Source organism: Callorhinchus milii, unplaced genomic scaffold (assembly GCF_018977255.1).
Source record: "Callorhinchus milii isolate IMCB2004 unplaced genomic scaffold, IMCB_Cmil_1.0 Scaffold1, whole genome shotgun sequence".
NCBI lineage: Eukaryota > Metazoa > Chordata > Chondrichthyes > Chimaeriformes > Callorhinchidae > Callorhinchus > Callorhinchus milii.
The window spans coordinates 18,140,072-18,166,571 of NW_024704742.1; the positions used below are offsets into that span (position 1 = coordinate 18,140,072).

Consider the following 26,500-nt stretch of genomic DNA (forward strand, 5'->3'; position numbering starts at 1 on the left):
AAATTGGCATTTTAATATTGTACTTCGTGAAGATAGATTAAAGGAATGTTCAATACCGTGTTTCATTTGTCATTGGGTGTTCATTTTAATATGTACAAAGTTCAAACTGATAGCAGATTCTCAGGATAAACTAGAACAACACTTTCGAATTACATTTGATCTTTCACATGTAAATAAGAAAGTTGCAAAATTTTACTTTAGGTTTCTATTAGTTTCTTTTAGTAAAGCAGGTTTTTACACACTGAATTCATTGCTGTTTGTAATGAGTGCCACAACAGTGAGCTAAATCACCTTAGCCACACATCTCTGTGCTATTTACTTTTATACGTTCATGCTTTGTAATGCTGTTAATAACTAATATTATAGCAATAAAGCTATTCAAATACTAGGCCAGGAGTAGCTGTATTACTGCAATGTATATATTTTAAATATGGTCACTCAATCCACGACTGTTTGTGGGACACTGATGTGCGCAATTGCTGCCGCATTTCGTCCACAAAATATGCAGTCCATTCACTTTACAGTATATTCTGTAAAGAGCTTTGAGACGTCTAAAGGACGTGATAAGGCGCCCTATCAAATAATCAAGGATTATTATTATTATAAACTACCTAAGCATTTAAAATAAAGCAATTAAAATAAGTACTTTGGAATATCCACCCAACCTGAAAGGCACTATATTGAATCCAAGGATTATCATTATTTCAAGTAAAAAATAAAAAAAACACATCTTAATTCATTTTGTCATATCCTTATCCCCATTCTACCTTCTATACTTAATTTTCTTTTTTTTTAGTTTTTCTAACACATTTTAGTTTCCTTTGTATTTTCCAGCCATTTTCTAAATGTAGTAATGTTTTATTTTCTTCTTCATAGAATCATAGAAATATACAACGCAGAAGGAGGCTGTTCATCCCATTGATTCTGCATCTGGTCTCAGAGCAAGCCATCCATCCAATCCCATTACCCTGCCCTATCTTGGTCAGAGAGGTCTGAACCACCAGGCATCACACAGGGCTCACACACTGGATACTTGATGAGAAAATGCAGCTATGATCCAGGCTTAACACTAATAACAATTTATATGCAATCCTTCCTGCAAAGTCCAATTGTTTTTGAAGCTCATACCACTGGAGATAAAAAAAATAATAAATATGTGTATCTTGTGCCGATCGCTAAAAATAGCAATCTTTTCATTAGGTCTTTACAATGGGAAATCTATTAAAATGACATCATGAAAAAACTGTTGCTTTCAGTGTAAGAGATCCCAACTTGTTAAATCCCAAAGTCATACGTGGGATTTCTGTTGATCTGCCAATCAGTGAAATCTACACCAATCCTGATATAATTTTAATTTAAACATTTAATCTTCTTTGTTGCTGTTACTGATCTGTTAACAACTTGCCCTGTTCTATGTTACTCTCTGTGTTGTGTAACCTCATCAATAGGATGGAGGAAATCTGGTCCAGGTGCTTGAATTCCTCGCAACTTCCAGTGCTCGGAATGCCGCTGACTGCAGCTTCCTCAGATGGCCTGGAGCCAGAAGCTTCACTGCTTTGTTCCCTTGACATCAAATCTGTCAGATCCAGTGAATGGGTCATTTCAACTATGAGAGGTCTCACACCTACCCCCACCCCCTGAAGCAACTCCTAATGTAGTCACTCAAGGAAATGAGCACCAGATCCTCAAACTGTGGCAAAGAGAACCATGTGAAAGAAAAGGAAGAATTTGCATTTCATAGTACCTCAGATGTCAAAACAGTTCAACAGTATAAACTGTTTAGAAGGATTTTGAAAGCAGCGAGGGAGTGTGTGAGGTGAAGCAATTTAAGAAGAGAGATCCAGAGAGAAGTAAATGGCGGAAAGCTCACCCACTAATGGTTGGTCAGAGGAAGGGGATGTGAGTTAGCAGAGTGGAAGGGGTGGATAGGTGAGTAGAACTGCAGGAGTTCACTGAGGTAGGGTGGGACAAGGGATGTGTGTTTTTGAAAGTTAGACTGAGGATCTTGAAATCAATAGGAAATCGGTGGAGCCTGGTGAGGAAAGAGACAAAGGGCTTGCATGCTTAGTAATGGAAAAGGTACAGGCTGTGGAGTTCTGGATAAACTGGAGCTAGGAAGGCCAGCAAGAAAGGCTTTGGAGAAATCCAAATAAATGTGATCAACGCATGGAAGTTAGCTTTGACTCCATTGAGTTAAGAGGTGAGTTAAGGTTGAACGCAGATGATGTTGCAGAGGTGGACCAAAGTGAACTTAGTCAAAGGTTGTAAGGAGAGCTGAAGATCAAAGCAAACATCAAGATTGTACACAGGCTCTGTGAGCTGGGATGAACAGTCGGGAAGCTACAAGAGGAGGCCGAGCAGGAAGGCTTTGGTTTGTTGACATTCAGTTGAATGTCTTACCACTTACTTTCACAGATTTTTCGTACCAGATTCATTTCAGAATGTTTAACATCTTCATAGGACCACAAAGAAATCATGGACTTTGGGTTTCCTGCAATTCTAAGCAGTGAGGCTGATTGAGCATTCCCCACTCCTACTGCTATTATTATGATACCATTTTGTCTCAAGTGTTCAGCACCGGCCAAAGCGTTGTCTGTGCTCTGACCATTCGTGATTAATACAACAACCTTCTGAACTCCTGGCCTCACTCCCCTCTGGATGCTCAGAGTATCCTCCAAGATATATTGTAGAGCCTTCCCAGTGAGAGCATTCCCATGCAGGAATGGGGCTGAATTGATCGCTTTTTCATTTTTCCTTCACTGTCAAAGGCATCCAAGTTAAAGAGGGTTCGGGGTTTGTCATTGTAGATCACCATCCCAACCTGCGTAAGTTCTCTGTCAATATCAAAATGGGATATCACATTCCTCACAAAGCCTTTTATGTAACGGAAATTCTGTCTTCCAACATTGTTCGAAGCATCCACAGCAAATACCAAATCCAAAGATTTGGAAAAGCATCCTGTTAAACAGTGACGAAACAGCATTAATTAACTAATTGGTGCTATACTGTCCACTGTACACAAATTATATAAAGTAGGTTTTGCATTTGCCCTCATTTGCATTATTATCACAAATGGTCATCAATGTGAGATGCAGACGATCTGTGTTAAAAATTGTCAAAGTGAGGAGAAAATCAAGTTGCAGGTGACACAGAAGAACAACTCTACACTATTGCTAGTTGCTCAGCTACACTCTATTCAACCATCAACATATTTAGTCACATTTTCAATGGCCAGATAGAAGTGGTTGTTGTTAAAGTTGTACTAACTGCAGTGTCCGTAGAATAAAATGGGCTTCATCACATTTGGGCTACAAATAGATGCAATTCTTCACTCCCCCTCCACCCCACCCCTTTTCACACCAGCACATTCTCCATTAACTGTGAATGAGGGGAATTCCAGAACTGTATGTTCTCGCTGGTGTGTTTTAATACATCACTGTAATACAGTTGTTTACAGAGGATATAACTGATAGAGGAATCACTGAGAGCCAATGTATTTAATACAAAGAAGGCATTTTAATTTTTTGCAAAGCACTGATGTAGAGTCATAGACTCTTACAGCACAGAAAGAGCCCATTCTTCTACCTATCGTGCCTGTGCTGGCTCTTTGAAAGAGCTATCAAATTAGTCCCACTCCAGCGCTCTTACTCCATAGACTTGCAAATATTTCCTTTTCAAGTAAATATGTATTATAAAGTCTCCATACAGCCTGCTAACAGACTAATCAGCCTTAACCAGCAAAGAATAAGCATCATCAGTCTCACATTAGGGATCTATGCTGAAGAGCAAGATACTCAAATTAAATTAAAAACTTACCAGGTGTGTTCAATCCACATATTTTGTTCCTCAGCTCTAAAACCTTATTGTGCAGCTCCTGGGCTCCGTTAAAGGTAAAGGCCATCCTTGTGTCTCCAGCTATCTGGATTAGTTCATTTATCATACTGCTTATCCCAACAGAGAGGATCAATATTTCCCTCTCTTTGGCATACTGTGCTGGGAAGATCAGAGAGTCACGTGATTTAGAATTGGACAGCACCATGAGAACATGGGGAATACTGTTTCTGAAGCCGTCGCTGGTCTTGAAGCCATATTCAGCGACATACTGCAAAGCTCTTCCTGTGAAGGTGTTGCCTCCTTTGAAGCGAATCCAATCGATTGCTTTCAGCAAGTCACTGAAGGTGCTGTACTGTCCCATTCCAATCTCCATACGAACACTGTCACTGTATTGGGCGAACCCCACTGAGACCATGGCTGATGAAGCCATGATAGACTGAAGAAGGAGTTTAACAAAACCTTTTGCCTGATGGAATCCTTCGAGGCCCATATTCCATGATCCGTCCACCAAAAAGAGCAGATCGACAGTACAGTCCGTAATGGCAGCGGGTTCTGCATTTAGCACATAAATACATAGGTTAATGAGATCAAGTCAATGCTACACTCTCTGCAATGGCACATTCCACTGAATCAATTGTTTTATTTAGGTACTTACTCAGGTATTTGTTTCCAGCTGTGTGATAAAACAAAGATATGTTATCAGCAAAGAAAAGTGTTTCATGAATCTTATACTACTGTTCTTTGTGTGGATTTCATATGAAGATAAACTCTCTCCACTAGTGGTGCGTAACAAATACACATCCACTTACATTTTTAACAGTTCACTGCACACCCAAAGCATGTCCCAGGCTCCACATCAAAACACATTTCTTACGCTTGGTTCACAATACACATATTCCAATGTGAATGTAAGCCAGTTAAAATATCCAAAGGTTCAGATCTTCATTATAGATATACAACAACAAATTACACTTGTATAGCACCCTTCACGGCGGGAAAACATCCCAGGGCACTGGACAATCAGGGATTTTGGACGCAAACTGAGAGTTGGGGTCAGTAGGGGTGGAGGGCAGGGGGAGTGGAAGAGTGACCAAAGGCATGGTCGAAGAGGAAGGTCTTTAGGTGGGACTTGAAGGAGGGAAGAATGGTTTTGAGGCAGAGGATTGCAGGATAGAGTTCCAGAGTGTGGGGGCAGAGATGCTGAATGCCTGACCGCCATTGATATATATTATATCCTACATAGCTGTAATGTCACCACAGCATAACTGTGTGAAATAATAACAATAATATTCTTCCATTTTAAAGAGCATCTCTCAGGTCAGGAGGATGTCTGAAAGTGCGTCACAACATATTCTGTAAAGTGTAGAGACTGTATATTTAAGGATAGCAGCCAATTTGCACAGAGCAATGTTCCAGAAACAGCCATGAATAACTGATATTATCTGGGGGATTGCTGGCAGGAAGACTGGGAGAAACACCCTTCTCTTTTTGAATCATGACGTGGGATCTTTAACATCCACCTGGGCAGGCAGACAGGACCTCATTCAAAGGATGCCCGCACCAGCAGCACTGCATTCGAGTGTCAGCCTAGACTTTATGAGTTTAAAGTCCTGACGTAGGGCTTCAACCAATGCCCTTCTGATTCAGAGGCAAGAGGGCAAACAGGCTGACCACTAAATGGTATGATATAGTGATGCAAAAATAAGATTAACATCAAGCATCAATTAAATCACAAACCCTAACCCAAATTAATAGTTAAAAGTTGCTGAATTAAACTATTTGGGATTTACAACAACAACAACAAAATTACACTTGTATATCACTTTTCACGTTGGGAGGAAGTCCCAAGGTGCTGTTCTAAGTATTCTTCACAGCTACAGGTTGAGTTATGTCTGTCCTAATAATACATGTGGAGTCCTGTTGCAAGTGAGAAGACCTGAGTTTGAGTCCCAGGCAGGATGATACGTTGGCAAGTTTCCTTACTCTATACGCCTTGTTTACATAACAGTAACTAGGAACCCGGTTGTTAGTCGATTGCCGGATTATTTTTCCGGTGGTAATAATCTCTCCAAAAAAATAATAATAATAAAATAATAATCATTTGGTCACTCAATCCACGACTGTTTGTGGGACACTGTTGTATGCAATTGGCTGCCGTGTTTCGCCCACAAAAATACAGTCAATTCACTTTAGAGTATATGCTGTGAAGCGCTTTGAGACTTTTCTAAGACATGATTATTATTTATTATTTAATCGTGGAGTCCTGTAGCTCAGTGGTTAGAGAACTCGCTTTGCAAGCGAGAGACCTGGGTTCGATTCCCGCCAGGGTGAAACCTTGGGCAAGTTTCCTTACTCCACACGCCTGATAATAATCCCTCAAGAAAAAAATAATAAATTGGTCACTTCAATCCACGAATGTTGTGCGCAATTGGCTGCCGCATTTTGCCCACAAATAAATTCACTTTACAGTCTATTCTGTGAAGTGCTTTGAGACGTTTAGAAGACGTGAAAAACACTATATCAAATGCAAGGATTATTATTATTATTATTTATTATTGCAGCAAATAGGCTCAGTAAAAAACGTCATTCCAAGTTTTCTGCCATTTGCATACCAGGTCAATATTTAAAAATATTTGGAGAAGCCTTGTGATGAAATGCAGATGTGAGGGAGAAGGGAGGGACTAGAGAGATACGGGAGAGGTGATTAAGAGGGGTGTATGCTCATTTGGAGTATAAACACAGATATGGACTAGTTAGATAAAATATTTCCATGCTGTAACATTTTATGTGTATCTATGTCAACCCACAACTGGGTAGTAATCAGGATTCTGACTTATTCTGAAGTTGCTGGGAACACTCTGCAGGTCAGGCAGCATCTATGGAGAGGAAAATGAGTTAACATTTCAGGTCAATGATTCATTTTCCTCTCTCCATAGATGCTGTCTGACCTGCTGAGAGTTCCCAGTGACTTTCTGTTTTTATTTCAGATTTCCAGCATCTGCAGTATTGTGCCTTTTTTTCTGACTTCTGAGTTTAACTTTAGTTGAAATGAAACTAGTGGAAACCTGGTGTATTGTGTCACTCTGAGGAAGAGAAACATTGGGAAGTCATAGACCTTATTGGAAACAGACCCACCACAGTTTTTATCCCCCCCATACCCAAGGGGACACAAGCAGCTGTACTCATCTACAGTCTCCATGATGCAGGTACCACCATTCAGACATGGGCCTGAATCACAGGGATCTGCAATAGCAAACACAAGCAAAATCATGTTGTCATATCTGTGGAACTACTGTGACAGGAAAGACAACCAATTCAACAACAACAGCAGCAACAAAATGACATGTATTTAGCGCATTCCAAGTCAGCAGGACGTCCCAAGGTGCTGGATAGTCAGCGTTTCGGACCCGAGCTGGGGATTGGGGAGGGTGGAGGGCAGGGGGGGAAGCAGGGTGACCAAAAGCATGGTTGAAGAGGAGGGTCTTGAGGTGGGTCTTGGGGAGGCAAGGGAGGGGGCAAGGCAGAGGGACTGCGGCATGGAGTTCCAAAGGGTAGGGGCAGAGTGGCAGAAGGTCTGCTCACCAATGGTGGGGCAGGCGAGGTGGCGGACATGAAGCAGGCCGGAGCCCGCTGAGCAGAGGGAGCGGGCAGAATGGTAGGGGGTTAGGAAGTCACAGAGATAGGGGGTAACAAGGCCATGGAGGGCTTTGAAGGTGAGGACCAGGATCTCGGACTGTATCCTCTGTGTGATGGGAAGCCAGTGGAGTCGGGCGAGGGTGGGGGTGATAGGGTCATGAAGCCTTGTGCGGGAGAGGACATGGGCTGCACAATTCTGGATGGAGGGAGGAGTTGGGGAGATCGACAAGCAAGGAGTTTGCATTGTCAAACCTCAATGTTATGAATGTGTGGTTTCGACAGCCTGCGGTATGAGACAGTGGCTAAGCCAGGCAATGTTGCGGAGGTGGGGGAAGGCAAAGCAGGTCATGGCACGGATGTGGAGCAGAAAGGATAATTTCATCTTAACTCTAACCCCAACTGTAAATTCAACCCATTCACCAGAAATAATATCCAAATATTTGGTGGCCTCAGATCATTATTAATTTGGGGTAGTAATGAAGTGTCCTTGTTAACTTGGTTTATATTATTTCTTCATCCAAGTTCACTCCAAATTTGAATTTCTTGGCCTTTTGTCCTACTGCTTGTGGTATGCTGTTCCATGGATTAGCTGTTTATCTACAATAGTAACTCACTTCTGCAAAGCAATTCAAGACATTTCTTTTACAGGAAAGCAGCTGTATAAATATAACTTGTTATTATTTCTTTCTTGCTTCTTTTGCTTTGTTCTTTCTGCTTGTTTCTCTTTGCTGTAGGGGACAGCTGTGTGTCTCTTGCCTCTGAAAGACCAAGTGCTGAGAGTTTCCATCTCTGACTGTGGGGGAAGCACCTTGCCTCCACTTTGGACCACTTCCATGATTTTCCAGCTGAGGTTAGTAACTCAAAGCTGAGGTCCAAATTGCACTATGGTGAATCAAACTTAATATCTGTTTGATACCTGCTCCTTGCTGTGAGGAAGAGCCTCACAATATGACAATGAAGTTGAAGAAGGTAGTAACAACAACAACAAATTACATTTGTGTAGCGCTTTTCATGCCGGGAGGACGGCCAAGCACTTTTATACTATGGTATATATTGCAAGATTCACAAATGGATTAGCAAATAGAGAATCCTGGATATCTCGCAGTAGACCCTGGTTCATGCAATTCAGCATGATCAGCTGTTGAGCACAGTTCCAGATGGATAGCTGTAACCCAGAATTTGCTATTTATAAATCCTTTTTGCAAACTAACAATTTATAACCTTTTTCCTTCAATTTCATTGTCTCATAATGATGAGGATCTTCCTCACAGAAATGAGCATGTATTACCCTGGGCCACTGTGCTATATTACGGTAGCAAGTTACAGAGCAAGATAATCGGGGAGTGGCGTGTAGCAAGAATAGACCTAAAAGCAGGAAGGGGAGCTAGTGCAAAATAGCTTAGGAAAAACCTTGCCATAGGGAAAATATAGGTAAAAATTGATACGCAGAACATGCATTTACCTGGGCAGACAGTGCGGTGGCATCGGTTTTGAATCCTATGAAATACCCTTTTCCAACTAGAAAGATTAAAAAATTCCAATTATTAATATTAGGACCGCTCTCCTTGATCAGCTATTTAAAATAATCCTGACTATGCAATACAGTGACAAATGTGCAGATCACCAGGTATATTATTTCATATATATATATATTAATATAGAGATCTGTAATTGTTTTGTGAAAATACTGAATTGTCTACCCACAGGGTGTGAAATAGCCTTGCAGAAATGAAGCATTACATTTTCCACCCTATAATAATCCAACAACAACAACAACAACATTACATTTATAGAGCACCTTTCACGTCGGGAGGACGTCCCAAAGTGTTGAACAGTCAGGTGTCGGGGCCCGAGCATGGGCTGCAGAGTTTTGGATGATCTGCAGCTTGTGAAGGGAAGAGTTGGGAAGGCCGATGAGGAGAGAGTTCCCATAATGAAGCCTTGAGATGACGAATGCGTGGGTGAGGGTTTCGGGAGCCGGGTGGGGGGGGTTGAGGCAGTGGCGGAGGCTGGCAATATTGTGGAGGTGGTGGTAGGCAGTGCCGGTCATGGTGAGGATGTGGGAGAGAAAGGACAGTTCAGGGTCAAACAAGATACCCAGATTCCTGACTGGCTTAGTGAGGTTGAGTGTACAGCCGTGGAGGCTGATGCTGCCAGCGCCTGAGGTGCGGAGGCAATGGCCAAGCCAATCAGGAGGGCCTCGGTCTTGCTGACGTTGAGTTGGAGAAAGTTGGCCCTCGTCCAGGACTTGATGTTGGACAGGCAGTCGGTCAGGACGCCAGTAGTCCTGGAGTTGAGGGTGGGGGCAGAGAGATAGAGTTGGGTGTCATCTGCATACATGCGTAAATTTACCCCATGTCTGCGGAGGACATCACCAAGGGGGAGCATGTAGACGGTGAAGAGGAGAGGACCGAAGATAGAGCCCTGAGGTACACCACACGAGACGGTGAGGGGGCTGGAGGAGAAGCCGTTTGCTACAACAAAGTGGTAGGAGCTGAATCAGTCAAGGACAGAACCTTGAAGTTTGAGGTGGGAGGAGAGGCGGCGGAGGAGGATTGAGTGGTCCACGGTGTCAAAGGCGATGGAGAGGTCGAGGAGGACGAGGAGGCAGAGGGAGCCCTGGTCACACATGGTCAGGATGTCGTTTGTGATCTTGACCAGAGCAGTTTCCGTGCTGTGGGCAGCACCCTAACCTGATAGGAGGGGTTCATGTAGGAAGTGAGAGGAGCGGAAAGAGCGAAGCTGGGAGGCAACAGCTCTCTCAAGGACCTTGGATAGGAAGGAGAGCTTTGAGATGGGCCGGTAGCTGGATAGCTGTGATTGGTCGAGGGAAGGTTTCTTTAAGGTGGGGGTGATAGTGGCTGTTTTGAGGGGGGAAGGAACAGTGCCAGATGACAGGGAGAGGTTAATGATGTCGGCGAGTAGTGGGGCAAGGAGGCGGAGCTGGGATTTAAGGAGAGGGGTGGGGATCAGGTTGAGGGAGCAGGTGGTGGACTTCATGGAGGTTACTGTGTTGAAGCAGAGGAGGGAGTGACAGGTTCAAAGGTGTGGAAGGAGGGATGGGTAATTGTCGGATGGGTAATTGTGTGGGGTGGGAGTAGGGAGGGGTTGGAAGTTGGGAGGGCAGTAGCAGCTGAGTGGATTCCCTTGATTTTCGACTCAAAGAAGTCCAGCATTTTCTCGCAGTGGGAGTCAGAGGAAAGTATCTGTGAGGCGTGTCGGGGAGGGCGGAGGAGCTGGTTAATCGAGAACAGGAGCCTGGGATTGCCTTTCACCTCTAGGATTAACCTGGAATAGAAGGATGATTTGGCTGAGGCGAGAGCGGAGCGATAGGTTTTGATGATGTCCAGCCAGATGTGGCGGTGGACTGTTAGGCCGGATTTGAGTCAAGTGCGTTCGGCAGCCCACACCTGGCCCTTAAGCGAGCGGAGGTGGCTGGTGAACTAGCGTGAGGATCGGGAATAGGAGGCAGTTGAGGGGGGCAAGGACGTCGAGTGCGGTGGAGAGGGTGCGGTGGAGAAGAGTGAGTGCAGCGAGTGGGTTGCTGTGAGAGGGGGAGGAGATCAGAGGACTCCAGGGCAGCGGAGAGGGATTGCGGGGAAATCTTCTTCCACGGGCGGTAGAAGATGGTAGTAGGTTTGGAGGCAGCGGGGAGAGGGATATGGGAGTTGAGGGAGATGAAATGGTGGTCAGAGATGGCCTTGTCAGTGATGGTGACATCCGAGACGCTGAGGCCCCAGGTGATCACCAGGTCATTAACAAGCAGAGAAGTAAGTAACAGAAACTCTGTTTATAAGAACATATGATGGCATGGAATAAAAAAGGCAATTCAGCCCATCAACCTCACTCATTCCACTGAGTATGAAAAACTTATCCTGTTATTTGTTCCACTTCATCCATTCCACTCACTGGGTGAAAGCTCAATACTCCTTGATCAGCAATGGGAATGAAGCAAAAACTCCAGAATACTTAAATTCTTAAATATCCCCAATTCCACTATTCAAATCTATCCAGGTATCCTGCATGCAACATTCCTCCGCTCCAGGCCAAAAAACTGACCCAGCAGGTCTGAGGACCTCTGAAGACCATTCATAAAATCACAAGCAAGATCTGATGATAAAGGCCCTTCTTGATCTGATTTATCCCAAATGTTTTTCCATCATCAAGCTGCTTTTTAAACAATTCCAATGTCCTAGGCTCGATTGCTCTTCCTGGTAACCCATTCCAGCTGTTTAGAGTCTTCTATGTAAAAAATGCTCTTTTGTTCTAAAATTACTCTTCAAAAACCTCAACCTGTGTCCTTTGTTCCTACTTCCTTGGCATATTTGCAAGTATTGCTCAGGGTTTACTTTCTCCATCACATTTAACACTGTATGCACCTCAGAAAGTACAAGTGAAATGTACAAGTTCAATGCCCTCCTAAAACTGGAGCTTTTCTTAAAATGTCTTTAAAAACTCATTTAAAATATTCAGGCTTTCTGTCTTTATGGATTTTTTTTGTCCAAATGTGCTAGATATATTTGAAATTGCCTTCATTCTGCAGCGTCCCTATCAGGAATAAAATCAAATCAAAATAACTAATGCGCAAACTAGGTTTACACATTGTCATCAAGAGCTGTAGACACCAACTTGTAAAATGGACAGAATGTAGCCATGGGTTTTCCATGCTGCTTGCCACCATCCTTTTTGCTTTTCCAACAAACATGCTTCCCATGATATTCTTTTTCTGCGTCCACTGTTGTTCTCAGGCAAAACTGTGACACCACCCTGCAGGCTGTATAAACCAGAGAAAATTGTAACTGAACTATCCTTGTACTTGTTATGCACTTCAATGCAGAATAGAAGTAAATCGAAAAAAAATGACAGCAGTGCTGAAACAAGGATTCATGCATTTCAAGAGGCTTCTCATTCCGAGTGGGGTTAAGTGTAACCAAAAGTGATTGCGTCATGAAATTAAGGTTTTGTTGGATTGGATGGTATAGTGGACAAGCACATTTATATTTCATCTCCGGTATCTGTTTCTATTGTCTGATGGAATTAAGTTCTCCTTCAATTTGTTGTCTATAAGTATTTTTTAAATAAAATTGTTTGCAGCAGTCTCAACCTATTTTTTCATTGGTTTGAGCAAAAGCCTGTGCCTAGATTAGCAATCTGATTTATGAAGGTCACAGGACACAAAACTATAACAACCACTTGCACTTGTACAGTACTTTTCATGTAGGATGAATGTCTCAAACTACTTGCTAGATAAGTGATCCGACAGAGATTTATTGGCCACAGGCAAAGTTAAAGAGATATGTTTTTAAGATGATTTTAAAGGCAGTGGGTCAGGAAGCAAGTTTTTTGTTGTGAAAATGTAGGAGAAAGTTATTGGCCACAGGCAAGATTAAAGAGATATGTTTTAAGATGGGTTTAAAGGCAATGGGACAGGAAGCAAGGCTTTTTGATGTGAAAATGTAGGAGAAAAATTGGACGAGGAGACATAGTGGCTGAAAGCTTGGTGGCTGCTCGTGGAACAGAAGGACTGAGGAGTGATAATAAAGCACAATTTGAAAAGTGGTAAGACAGGCAGAATAATAGTGTGAAAGAAATGACATCAGAATGGAGGGATTTGAAAGTCTATAATCTTAAAATCAATCCAATTGGAAGTCAATGGAGCTTGGCAGTGATGGGAACTATCATACACCAAATGCTAAAAATAACCATTTTTTCATTTTATGTTTACAATATGACACTCAAAGTGAGAAAATGTCTTAATATCCCTTGATGAGCATCCAACCTTACTTAAAGGAAAACACTTCAACTTCTATATTGACCCCTATATATGGGCAAGCAAGTTCTTTCCAAAATACAATATATATATGTGTTTGCATGAGGAATGGACATATCATACATGGACATTACTGGAGTTTGCTGTCTTGAAGCTCTAGAGATCTATGTTGCCTACCTGGGTGGATGTCAGAACAGACTGTAGACTGAGTCAATGTAGTGAACAGACCATTGATTGCATCGTCATAGTTTTCCGCATAGAACACATGTAATTCACTGGGATTGCTGGCTAAACTTTTCAGATCTTCCCACCTACAAACAGCGCAACAGTGAGTCAGAGAAAGACTCATCAGCTTTACCGAAGAATACAATCAGCATCACAGAGATCACTAAACACAGTAAAACACTTACGATGGATGCTTAATCCCAACAGCAAATACGGTCATTCCACTGTTCCTGGCCAACCTCAATGGAAGTGTTGCATTGTCTTGAGATTTACCGTCGGTGAGAATCACAATTATTTTCGGTGCACTTTCCCGTGCTCCGTGAAACCCTTTACGTAAGACGTACTTCATTGCTCTACCAATTTCAGTACTTCCACCCCTATGTGAAACATGGAGAGGGGGCAAGAGAGGAATGAGTTAATGCTTTTGAGTGAGATGATGCAATGAGATACAAAATGACAGTTGCACATTCCAAAAAATATCTCTTGTGTATGTCAAGAGTTTCATCTAAATCGGTCAGACATGCCTGAAGATAATTCTTTTGATAGCTTCTTTTGCTTCCTCTTTTGTCGAGTAGATCTCCAACCCAAACTCTAGTTTAGGTTTTGTACTGAACTGGATCACTCCTATACGCACCTGTTCAAAAGACCATAAGATGTTTATAATGGCACAATATTGAGCAATAACAATTGGGAAATGGGCAGATGCTACAGCATCAGTTTAGAATAACAGATTACATCAACAATTAAATAGACTGACCGGCATCATTTGTATGCTAAATGTGCTCAAACTTGAGTGTTTTCCGACTTGTTAATAATAATCCTTTCATTTGATATAACGCCTTATCACGTCGTTGAGACATCTCAAAGCTCATCATTAATATACTGTGAAATGTAGTGACTGTGTATCTTGTGGGTAAAACACGGCAGCCAATGTACACAGCAGTGTCCCACAAATAGCTATGGATTGAGTGACCAAATTGTTGACAGTTCGTTACCTGAAACTAACCCCAAATCGTACAATTCATAAAATACGATCATTAGATCCACGTAAAGACAAACATAAACTTGCAAATTGATATTTTCCACAGACTATACTAATTAATGGTGAGTGTCAGATTTAAGATACAATATACATTACCATAATCTAACTAACTGAATGCATTGGAACATGGAATGTATAGGACTAGAAACGACTATTGTAGTTCATCCTGCTCATCCCAACATTTGAAAACCTGCTGACTTGATACTTCACAAGAGTAACATTTGCAAATTGTATTGATACCTCTGTTGAGGAGCTGCTCATACACCAAGGTCAAGCAAGGTGAAATCCAGTTAAACTTCGATTCTTGATTAAATGAGATTTGAGGATAAGAGGACATGAATTCAAGATTGTGGCGAAAGGAGTAGTAAAGGTTTGGAAGGTTGTCTTCCAGAGGATTACTTGGGCATGGAATGCTTAGCCAAGGGTAGTTGTTAGCGTTTGTTAGCACATTTAAAAAAGATTAGAGGATATGGATTTGAAAGTCCTGTCACAACAGGGAGCCTTCAAATGTGGCTCAAGTTGATAGGATGAAAGACTTCTTTCTTCTGACTGTAAAGTTTCTGTGTGAACTGCCTTTTGAGTTTGTGTTGCACATCAGTTCATGGAATAAAATTAATAAGGTGGCACTAAATTTATAATCTGGTTAGAAAAACCATTGGTATCGGTAATATGAAACAATATAACATTATTGCAGTAAGGCATTTTCTTGTAAGACTGGAATCACATTGTTCAGTGTAGTTTAGAAGCAGTTTGAATGTATGTAAACTACACAACACCTAACTACAACATGTTTGTCGATGACATCAATGGGAAAATTGGTCCATTTCTCAATATTGTCATTTCTTAGGATGATAAAAAAAAGCCCAATTTGAAATGATTGCTTTAAATTCAGTCATCCATGATAAATTTATAGCGTTTGCCATAATATCACAGATTGGGGGAGAGGGGATGGGGTGGGCGGTGAAAACAGCCTAACTCAGTCTTAGTCCACCTGAAATTAGCATATCAGAGTACTTCAACAATTTACGCATATAGGACGTAAGAATAGGAGGCACATGCGCTCTCTGGATGGGATAGAACTTGCCAGGGGTTGAAGCTGAAAGAGATCTAGGGGTGTTACTTGATTTGGGATTGTTCTTTTCCATTAAATGTGACTCACACAATTGAAGCTGTCCTGGAAAAATAATCAATACAAAGCACACAATAATCAGCAAATTGTAAAGTTTGAATTGACTTGTCATTTTAAAACTCACAAAAAGATCTCAATGTCTACATGCTACTATTTTTCCTGTATTCCATGCTAGACTCTTTGTTGTCAAAAAAGGGAGCTGACAAAGTCTGTGAGGCTACAAAAGAATTGTTCTCACATTCCAGATACACACCCAGTACTGGTGGGAGAGGGGTAAGTGAAGGAGAGATAAATCTGCCAGTGTCTTGGTTCTTGATACCTATGGGACGTATGTGATTGTGCAGGGGGTCACTGTCGCTTTTTAAGCATAAATAACTTGTTTACTTCCGGGTTTTACAATAAAATATAATGTAACAAAAGCTGAAGTTGCTGGAAATACTCCAGTTATAATGTAACTGGAGTTCTGTCAGAATAATTATGACTTGTTATTGGTTCTAAAGGTTAACTGAGTCTCTTGAGCTTTCACTTTACAGATGCACTAAGATTGCACTACTAGGCTGCAAACAATAAGTGGCAGTTTAATTTACCACAAACATATTGACGGTCAGTGGACCTTATCAAATAAAGTAAATCATCAGCATAGATGCACTTTTATTTTCCCATATCTGATATGAGTCATTTCAATACAAATTTTAAAACTAACTTTATTGTATTAATTTTCTGCAGATAGACCTCTTACCCTGTCAGGATTAATGTCGAGAATATCACACAACTTGGTGGCAAAACGTTTTGATCTTTCGAAGCTTCCTTTGCCAATGCTATAGGATCCATCCATCAGCAATAAGACATCAATAGCTTCTGAGCATTGAATTACTAAAAGAAAATAGGAAAGATACAATTTAAATTTAGAAGAGTCAATTCGTCATGCAATTTTGATAGTTGTACATTAAAGACTGACATATCCATTTGAATTTATCCATAATTTCAAACCAAACTTGGCGGATTAATGCTGCTCTTACAAGCAAAATTTTAGGTACATAGGAATGGACAAGATCAGAAAATACTATTATGATCCATCTAACTAGTTCCAATAAAGAAATCAATCATACAATACTCTATCTCTCATCCCCTGCAATTGATTCTTCACCAAATACATATCTAATTTCCTTTTGAATTTGCTGACACAATATGTCTTTCTGAATAGTTCAATTTAAATATTCATCACTCTGTGGAAAGAGATTGCATTGAATTATCTGTTCACTTGCCTTCTTTGGGGACGTTGCTCTATCAGACACAGAAAAAACATCATTATTGTCACATTGCAAGGAATGAAATTATAGATTTTGTATGTACTGATGCAATTTACATCACCAGGATATGATGCTTGTCAATTAGTGAACAACAAGAGCAATCCATTTTTAGGGTTACACCCTTATCTTTACTATAAGTATAGAAGTACCTCATAGGTATTTTATATATTTTACATTGTTGGCTTTAAATGCAATCAAACAGATAATTGCCTATCCATCTTACTGTGTTTCAACTGTCACATGGCTGGGATTCATTAGATATTGAATGCTTCAATCTATTTGTAATAAAGTAGAAGCTAGTCTGCTTGACTGGACTTATTTATGTACCTCCCAGGTGAGATTCACACTTAGCTTTTGTATTACACTAATCTGAAGTTTCAGAACAGTATGAAAATTCAACTTACACTTTCCTGAAGATAAAATCTTTACTATTGTCTCCTTGTCAGCCATTAGCTTCTGCATGGCACTTCCTGGGGAAACTGGTCATAGGGGGAAAAAAAATTATAGAGAATAAAGTTGCAGTTGAGATTCTGAATTTCTTTTATATTGAAATTTCAGGTTGGATTCAAATCTATTTTTGTGGAGTCCTGTAGCTCAGTGGTTAGAGCACTCGCTTTGCAAGCGAGAGACCTGAGTTCAATTCCAGGCAGGGCGAAACCTTGGGCAAGTTTCCTTACTCCACACGCCTAATAATAATCCCTCCAAAACCCAAACAATAATAAATTGGTCATTTTCAATCTACGATTGTTTGTGGGACATTGCTGTGCGCAATTGGCTGCCGCGTTCGGCCACAAATATACAGTCAATTCACTTTACAGTGTGTTCTGTGAAACGCTTTGGGACGTCCTCCCGACGTGAAAAGCGCTATATCAAATGCAAGGATTATTATTATTATTATTATTATTTTTATGCAAACAATTCTTACGGTAATTAGATGCACTAGGAAGACTTGTAACTTTACTGGGACACTGATGGGTTTTAATCTACTTCTAAAAAGGAGAGATTAGAATTTTTTTTACTATAGAGAGTTGTTGGGAATGTGGGATGCCCTGCAATAAAAGGGTTGTGGAGGCAGAGTCCACCGTGGGTTTCAAAAGGAAAGTAGATAGATCCTGTATATGAAAGTTACAGGTGAAAGGGTATGGGCAGAAGGCAGGGGCAATAGGATTGAATGAATAGCTCCAAAGACCAGTGCACACTTGATGGGCTGAATGGCTTCTTTTTGTGCTGTAAATTTCTATGATTCTATAAATCCTCTTTATCAATTGGCCACATCATTTCAGCAAAGTTAAGCATCTGACTCCAGTGCTCCAATTTAACATTGCTTGGAATGCAGCAATGCAAACAGCATATACACTACATGAAAACTTATGAACAATTCCATGGTTCTTAACAGATTCTATTGTAAAATCTCACATTTTCACCCCAATATTACAATAATAACTTGTAATTTATTAGCACCAGCATAAATGTTTCAAAGTGTTTTGTAAACTATTAATGAGGTTAACGATAGAAGTGAATATAATACAGGCAAAGTATAGGCAAAGTTGTTATAAAGGACAACACTTCGTTAAATAATCATTAGGGTCCAATGTCTCAGGTCCCACACTTGTGTGTCAGCATGGCTCAGTTGGTAGCATTCACACTTCTGAGTGCACTGTGGTGGTTTTGGTGGTAGCACATATATCACCCCAAGAAGATAAACAGCGGCATCTGGTAGTAATGCAGATGTTGATGACTTTATGTAACTTGTGGCTAACAATGCCAAACTGTAGTCAGGCTTCTGGAGTGGAAATTGTTCTTATGAGCTCCAGCAACTTGTCAGGATATTATATGTGACTAGCATTGGATCTGTCATGGAGAGTTTTATACTATCACTCAATACAAATAGAACCATTTTTTCAGCAGCAATCCTTCAACATAGAGAGCACGAACACACATTCTGAAAAAGGTTTTAGATTAATGATGGTTTGTAATAAAATTTCAATGACTACATACGCAGTACATCATAAAACAAATAGTTATCTGACAGTTTATTTCGAGAAAATGAAGTTGAAAAAATAATCCTACCTAAAACCATGAGTAAAAGCCCAAGACAGAAACTTTGACTGAGATGCATCATCTTGAAATGTATCTAATGGATAGATACAAAAATAAAACACAATAGATATTAATCAATACATGATGTTAGCTCAGCTCATCATCTTCCGCAATGGTTCAGTAATTCAATTTCCAATATCAATGTGAAACTGAATGGAGTAGGGGAACTTGCTCAATGTTTCACCCTGCCAGGAAATCAAACCCAGGTCTTCTTTTGGATGCAGAAACTCAAAAAGGAAAAATAAGGTTATATTGCAGCAATTGAATGAAATGTTATTTACAGCAAATATTGGTCAGAAATATTTTCAACAGCTTGCTTCATCTAGAAACCAAATTTTACAAATAATTTATCATCTTTGCATCTGGTGTGTTTGGTAATTTTGTGGGAAACATTTTCAAAGCAAATTAGCAACATGAATCCTATGGGTTCTGACTTTGTCAGTTAATGTTTCAATACTTACAAAAGAGTTGGGAAATTTACACAGTCACTACACTTTCCAGTAAAATCCTATGAAGTGCTGTGAGACATTTTGATGAAATGAAAACTTGCTATTTGAAATCCAAAGATTATTGTCGTTATGATGATGATGATTGGGACCTCCAAAAGTTGCTAAAGTACAAAAGAGTGGCTGAGAATGAAAACTGCTGTATGCTTTCTTTTGCTGTCTTGTCTGGAGAGCTCCCAGACCCTACATAAATGCAAGCGAGGTTGCTTTTTGTTATGTTGTTTAAAAAGATATTTGAGAGCTCTGGTATTCACGGGTAGCCTTTCGGTGGAAGCAGAACACTTGGAGCAGCAGTAAAATCCCAGGACTGTTGAAAGGGATGGAAATGGCACATTTTTTGGCCCCTGGTTTTTGATGCACTTGAAATCCTGGATCACTCTGTGGATCAGTAGTCTCCCTACTCGAGGGTCGCCTTCGTCTCAGTTGCCTCTTCCTTTCTCCTTGGTCATAATCATAATCATAATCATAATCATAATCATAAGCTAGTTTGAGGAGCCAGTTCTCATGAGCAACCAGTCAGTCACACCAGTGGATTCCCCAGTGCACCATCACCAGAGAGAGACAGAGAGACACACACAGTGAGAGGGGCAGAAACTATTTAAACTATTTGTGACAAACGGCCTCATGTTTTTTTTTGTGTGTGTGTGTGTGTTGATGAATAAAATCACATTAAATCGTGAAGTGTGACAGTAAAATGACAGCATCATTTCGGTGCCAAACAAAACATTGACTGCGGGTTAGATTCAAAACACAGAGCTATGTCCCTCTCTGGGAATAAAGCGACTGGAGATGTCACTCAATAACATCGAAGGCTTCTGCAGCAAAGTGAAATGCAGGTTCCCCTGGTCTTTGGGAGATATTAAATGATTTGAAATGACAACGATCAGTGAATGCAATTGTCACGACGACTGAAGACTATTTTGTGTCTGATGCATTGGGGCATTGGGTGGGAGAAGACATGAACAGTCATGGATTTCACCCCCGACGTTTGTGAGCATAAACAACTGAACCTCCTCCACAATCGCACCAAGTTTCTCAACACAGTCCACTCTCATTTTTTTTTGAAAAAAGTTGAATATTACTCATAAATTACGAGCCGCTGTGTTGTGGTTTTAATGCAACAGCAAAACGTGAGGTTAAACAATTTAAACAGGTCGGGATGACTGTGCAAAGTGTGTGTATATATATATATACCTGAAGAGTGAGAGACTCACCTGTGCAATGCCCTGACCATTGGGGTGGATGAGGACCTGCCACTTGCAGAGCTTTACCTTCTTGTCAGTTTCTGGCTCATGTTCCCACTTTGCAATGCAAGTCAGGCAGAGAGGGATAGAGAGAGAGAGAGAGGGGGAGAGAGAGAGAGAGAGAGCAGCCCTGAACCTGACCGATCTGCAATTCATCTGCAATTCACTCAAATTCCTACTGTCACTTTCTTCTGACACCTGTAACGCACTGCAAAGCCCTGCAGTCACCCCCAGAGGTTGAGCGCACACCCTCCTTTCGCTGATAAAGCGTCGACGAGAGAGGAAACATCTTTATTTATTTGCGTGGCTTTCATCCAAGAGGTTTAGGAACAAGGCTTATAGGTTTATATTTGGGTAACACAATGCATAAATCATCTTTGCATTTGATACGTGAAATGCTTCCACTGCTAAAGGTTATTTTGTTTTGTTCATTTATTTTTCTTCCACTGCCAGGATTTGATATTGTTGCATCTTTCTTTCTCTGCTAATGTTTGTGGTTGGACTCAAGTAAGCAAGACTAGGCTTTCACTGTGATATTTTTTGTAGCATTGCTGAAATATGCACCATGTGTACACTGTGTATAGAATAATAAATATGCTCAACGGTATCGATATTGTGGGAGACTGAGATACACTGAATAACCTACAGGAACAAAGTTCCAATATCAAAATCTTTTTAACTGTGAGCTCTATTATCTTGGCAAACACCTACCACAAAATACACAGTTAAGCCACTTTACTGTATATCTGGTGAAGCGCTTTTATATATATACACAAGTTGTTATTATTATTATTATTATTATTATTATTATTATCTGGAGCAGGCACAGGAACCTGAAGGAGTTGGGGACTTTGATTTGGGGGCAGATGCTGCCTATGCTTTAACTATATAAAAAAAATCATTAGTCTACCCATCATCAGCTATTAAGATATAATATTGCACACTTAATATTTCCTAGAGCTACAGTACAGTCAGCCACAGACTCTAGTCACTGCTTGCAGAGAATCCTAGCAAGACTAATGTCATGGTGAATAGCACATGTGCATTTGGGAATGATGAATATTCAAATCAACAATGACAATAAATTATTTTGATCAGACCTGGAATCATATTTCTCTGGAATTCATCTGTAATAGTGAGCTCTTACTAATTTAATCTATGTAGGAGGCCACAATTGTTGTTCTGAGTTACTTATGCATAGAGAGACAGACACAGATTAAATGTTACAATGAGTATGTCCCTTCATTCAAAACCAAATATTGGCAAAATACATTGGCACACTTCACACGTCACACACGATCAAATAGATGCATTAAATGATCGGTATGGAATTATCCTGTGTGTCAGCCTGGCTCAGTAGTAGCACACTTGCCTCTAAGTCAGAAGATTGTGGATTCACACTCCAAGGCAGTGCTGGAGGTATGTTTCTTTGTCGGAGGTGCTGTCCTTCAGAGGAGAGGTTAAACTGAGGTTGTATCTCCCTGTTTTGGTGGGTGTTAAAGATCCCATGCCACTATTCAAAAAGAGTGGGGAGTTTCTCCTGGTGTCCTGGCCAACAATTCTCCAAATACATTTGGTCGCTGTTTGTGAGACGTGGTTGTGCAAAAATTGACTGCCGCACTTTGCTTGCAAAATACACTGTCAATCCACTTTGCAGTATATCATATGAAGCAATTTGAGACATCACTACACTGTGAGACATCACTACACTTGAAATCTTGATTTCAAGATCCTCATCCTCACCTACAAGGCCATTCACGGCCTTGCTCCCTCCTACCTCTCCAACCTACTATCCCCCTACCTACCTGCCCGTACCCTCCGTTCCTCTGGCTCCGGTCTGCTCCACGTCCCCCGCCCCAATCGCACTACCATCGGTGTTCGGGCTTTCAGCCTCTCAGCCCCCAGGCTCTGGAACTCTATCCCCCAGTGCCTTCGCCTTGCTTCCTCCCTCTCCTCCTTCAAGGCCGGTCTCAAAACCTTTCTCTTTGACCGAGCCTTCAGCTCCCCTCTCGACTCTCTTCCCCCTCCTCGCTCCCTCCCTTCCCTCCCCTCACCCTGACCATTTCCCCCTGCTCAGGTCATGACCCAACTGTGCAGCGCCTTGGGACGTCCTCCTGACGTGAAAGGCGCTTTATAAATGGAATCTTGTTGTGGCTGTTGTTGTTGTGATATGGCACTGTATCAAATGCAAGGATTATTATTATGTCACATTGGAGCCAGTTCAGCTCTTACGACATCCCGCTCTACTTACCTCCCTGCAAGAATAGACACTAATTGGTCATTTGTTATCCGACAAGCCCAAGTTTGAGTCCTCACTTGATGGATGGTAGGTACCAGAAACTTCCTGCGAGCTTCCTCTGAATCACACATGCTACCAGTACATCTTGTATCTGTCTTTATATACTGATAAAACGACAATGTCTGCGCTTCAAGAAGGATCTCAATAACCAATTGATGTAGAGACATGATTTATACCTCATTGGAAAGGTCTTGCAACTGGAAGTGTCGTGGGCATATTTGTTTTCAGGTACCTCCTATCGTTCATGAGTTATTTTCAGTTTTGTGTTATTTGCTGCAGTTACACCTGGTGGCCGCCGAGTCAAAGTGGCGCTGTGGCATCGTGCATCAGAGAGCATGTACTTATGTACACACAAACTGCAGTTACACCTGGTGGCCACGCCAGCTGACCGTGGCGCTGTGGCATCCTGGGTCACAGAGCACGCATTGTAGCCAAGCAGTGGGAACAAAGTAAAGAACACAGACAAAGCTAAGCCGCGGCAACAACAAAATAATTACATAAGAACATAAGAATTAGGAGCAGCAGTAGGCCATTCGGCCCCTCGAGCCTGTCCCGCCATTCGATAAGATCATGGCTGATCTTCAGACCTAACTCTAATTACCTGCCCTGTCCCCATATCCCCTAATCCCTCTATTTTTAAAGATGCTCAAGGAATGAGTATCTACAGCCTTCTGGGGTAGTGAATTCCATAAATTCACTACCCTCTGAGTGAAGACATGTTTCCTCAACTCTGTTCTCAAAGGCTGACCCTTAATTTTAAGACTGTGACCCCTGGTTATAGATTCTCCTACCAGGGGAAACAGACCCTCAGTGTCTACTTTATCAGCCCTTTAAGAATCTTATATGTTTCAATAAGATCTCCCTTAATTCTTCTGTACTCTAGAGAATACAGCCCTAGTTTATTCAGCCTATCCTCATAGGTCAGACCCCACATCCCAGGAACTAACCGAGTGAATCTAAGCTGCACCCCCTCCAGGGCAAGTATGTCCTTTTTTAAATAAGGAGACCAAAACAGCACACAATACTCTAGGTACAGTCTCACCAAGGCCCTATACAGTTGCAGCAAGACTTCCCTACTCTTATACACTAAACCTTTTGCAATGAACTCTAACAGGAGTCCTGTAGCTCAGTGGTTAGAGCACTCGCTTTGCAAACGAGAGACCTGAGTTCAATTCCAGGCAGAGGGCGAAACCTTGGGCAAGTTTCCTTACTCCACACACCTAATAATAATCCCTCCAAAAAACAAAACAATAATAAATTGGTCATTTTTAATCTATGACTGTTTGTGGGATATTGCTGTGTGCAATTGGCTGCCGTGTTCGCCCACAAATATACAGTCAATTCACTTTACAGTATATTCTGTGAAGCGCTTTGAGACATCTAGAAGACGTGAAAAGCGCTATATCAAATGCAAGGATTATTATTTATTATAACATGCCATTCGCCTTCTTAGTTGCTTGCTGCACCTGCAAACTAACTTTTTGAAACTGGTGTACAAATCCCAAATCCCTCTAAACACTAACTCTATCTAATCTCTTCCCCCTCTAGAAAATAATCTGTTTTTCTATTTTTTCTACCTAGGTGAATAACTTCACACTTCCCCACATTAAATTCCATCTACCACCTACTCGCCCACTCCCCTAGCCTATCTATATCTCGTTGTAATCTTTTTGCATCATCCTCAGAGCTTACTCTCCCACCTAGTTTAGTGTCATCTGCGAATTTAGATATGTTACATTCAATGTCCTCGTCTAGATCATTGATGTAAATTGTAAATAGCTGAGGCCCAAGCACTGATCCTTGTGGCACTCCACTAGTCACATCCTACCAATTCGAGAAAGACCCATTTTTCCCTACTCTCTGTTTTCTACCCGTTAGCCACTCTTCAATCCATGCTAATATGTTCCCATTAATCCCGTGGGCCTTAACCTTGTGCAATAGCCTTTTGTGTGACACTTTGTCAAATGCCTTTTTAAAATCTAAATATACTATATCTACTGGTTCCCCCCTATCTAACCAGCTAGATACATCTTCAAAAAACTCTAAAAGATTAGTTAAGCATGACTTCCCTTTTGTAAAGCCATGTTGACTCTGCTTAATCTTGTTATAGTCTTCCAGGAATCCCATACCACCATATTTAATTAAGGACTCAAGAATTTTCCCTACCACTGATGTCAGACTAACTGGTCTATAGTTCTCCATCTTTTCTCTCCCACCCTTCTTAAATGGTGGTGTTACGTTTGCAATCTTACATTTTAAAATTAAATTTTGAAAGTGCCGAGTCCTCCGACTGAGTTGTCCCAAAAGGAGACCTCCCACAGGAGTTCTCCCAGATAAATATAGATAAAGACAAAATGTCTGTCTGTGTGTCAATCTACATTCCATATTGGATCCTTTGGTTGCAAGCGAAGCTGCAAAGGGTACAGGTGGTATGAAATATATTCCTTGTGAAAGTAGATTAAATTTATGTTTTAATTTCCACCCAATTTAAAGGTTTAAATTTGTACTATTGCATATTGCCTCATACTTGGAACCTTGGAAGCACCACTTAATCAAAAAAATTGATTAATTCAAATTAAACTATTAATGGGAACTTAATCCTATTTAATACAATATCACATAAAAACTGTCGACAAGCATCTTGGCTTCAAGGTTTACTGAGGCAACCTGACAAATTGCTGTTTTAACAATGTGTACATTCCTTGCTTTGAATATAGCATTGCATAAGACTCTTCTGTGTTAAGATGTGCATCAGTGAAAACACCAAATGTAATTCATGACAAAATCAATTACCTGAAGAAAATTGGACTGACCTAATAAAAAATGAGAAAACACCGAAGGCAACTAGGTTTATATAAAATATAAAGAAACTTTTCTTTCTATTCTTTTTGAGTCTTTCCAGTACATTTTTATGTATGTCATCTAAACCGTATAATAGAGTTCTCCTTACTTAAGCCTCTCTGTCATTTTGAGCAATGAGCAGCCAAGTAAAAACATCTTAAAGCATTCCACTCACAGGGTTTGCTGTGAGGGTCAAAGGTTCATTACTTTGAATATCTTGTCAGCTGCCCATAAACCACTCAGGTTAACATTCTCAGATTACAAAATTCTTTTCAGAAACAATTTACATTTTCTAATGAAGAATAAAAAAGCAACGTTTATTTGCAATATTATATGTAATGCTGATACAGTCTGGTATTTCCATTTATTCTACATATATGTGATACCTTTTGTTAGTTACCAAAATAAAATATTTGTAAACTGTATAAAACAGTTTGATTGAAGTAGGGTGTATGGGATTCAGACAATCTGGTTGCTGGTCAGAACTGGGAAGCTGATTCCCTCTTTAAGTATTCTAGAGTTGAGAATTTCAATAACTTATCAGTTCACAGCAGTGCAAGCAAT

The 26,500-nt window shown here is 40.8% G+C and overlaps 1 protein-coding gene across 1 annotated transcript; it reads right to left on the reverse strand.

Annotated features, from left to right (window-relative positions):
• Nucleotides 1-1,762: 1,762 nt before the first annotated feature.
• Nucleotides 1,763-20,777, reverse strand: LOC121850261 (von Willebrand factor A domain-containing protein 2-like). Its single transcript, XM_042340978.1, is given in 14 exon segments — nt 1,763-2,740; nt 2,743-2,958; nt 3,817-4,386; nt 4,490-4,507; nt 6,970-7,077; nt 8,933-8,988; nt 12,100-12,244; nt 13,418-13,551; nt 13,651-13,842; nt 13,990-14,099; nt 16,376-16,509; nt 17,351-17,425; nt 19,017-19,080; nt 20,767-20,777. Coding segments are annotated over 13 exon segments (2,154 nt in total). The 5' UTR covers nt 19,069-19,080; nt 20,767-20,777; the 3' UTR covers nt 1,763-2,396.
• Nucleotides 20,778-26,500: the final 5,723 nt, after the last annotated feature.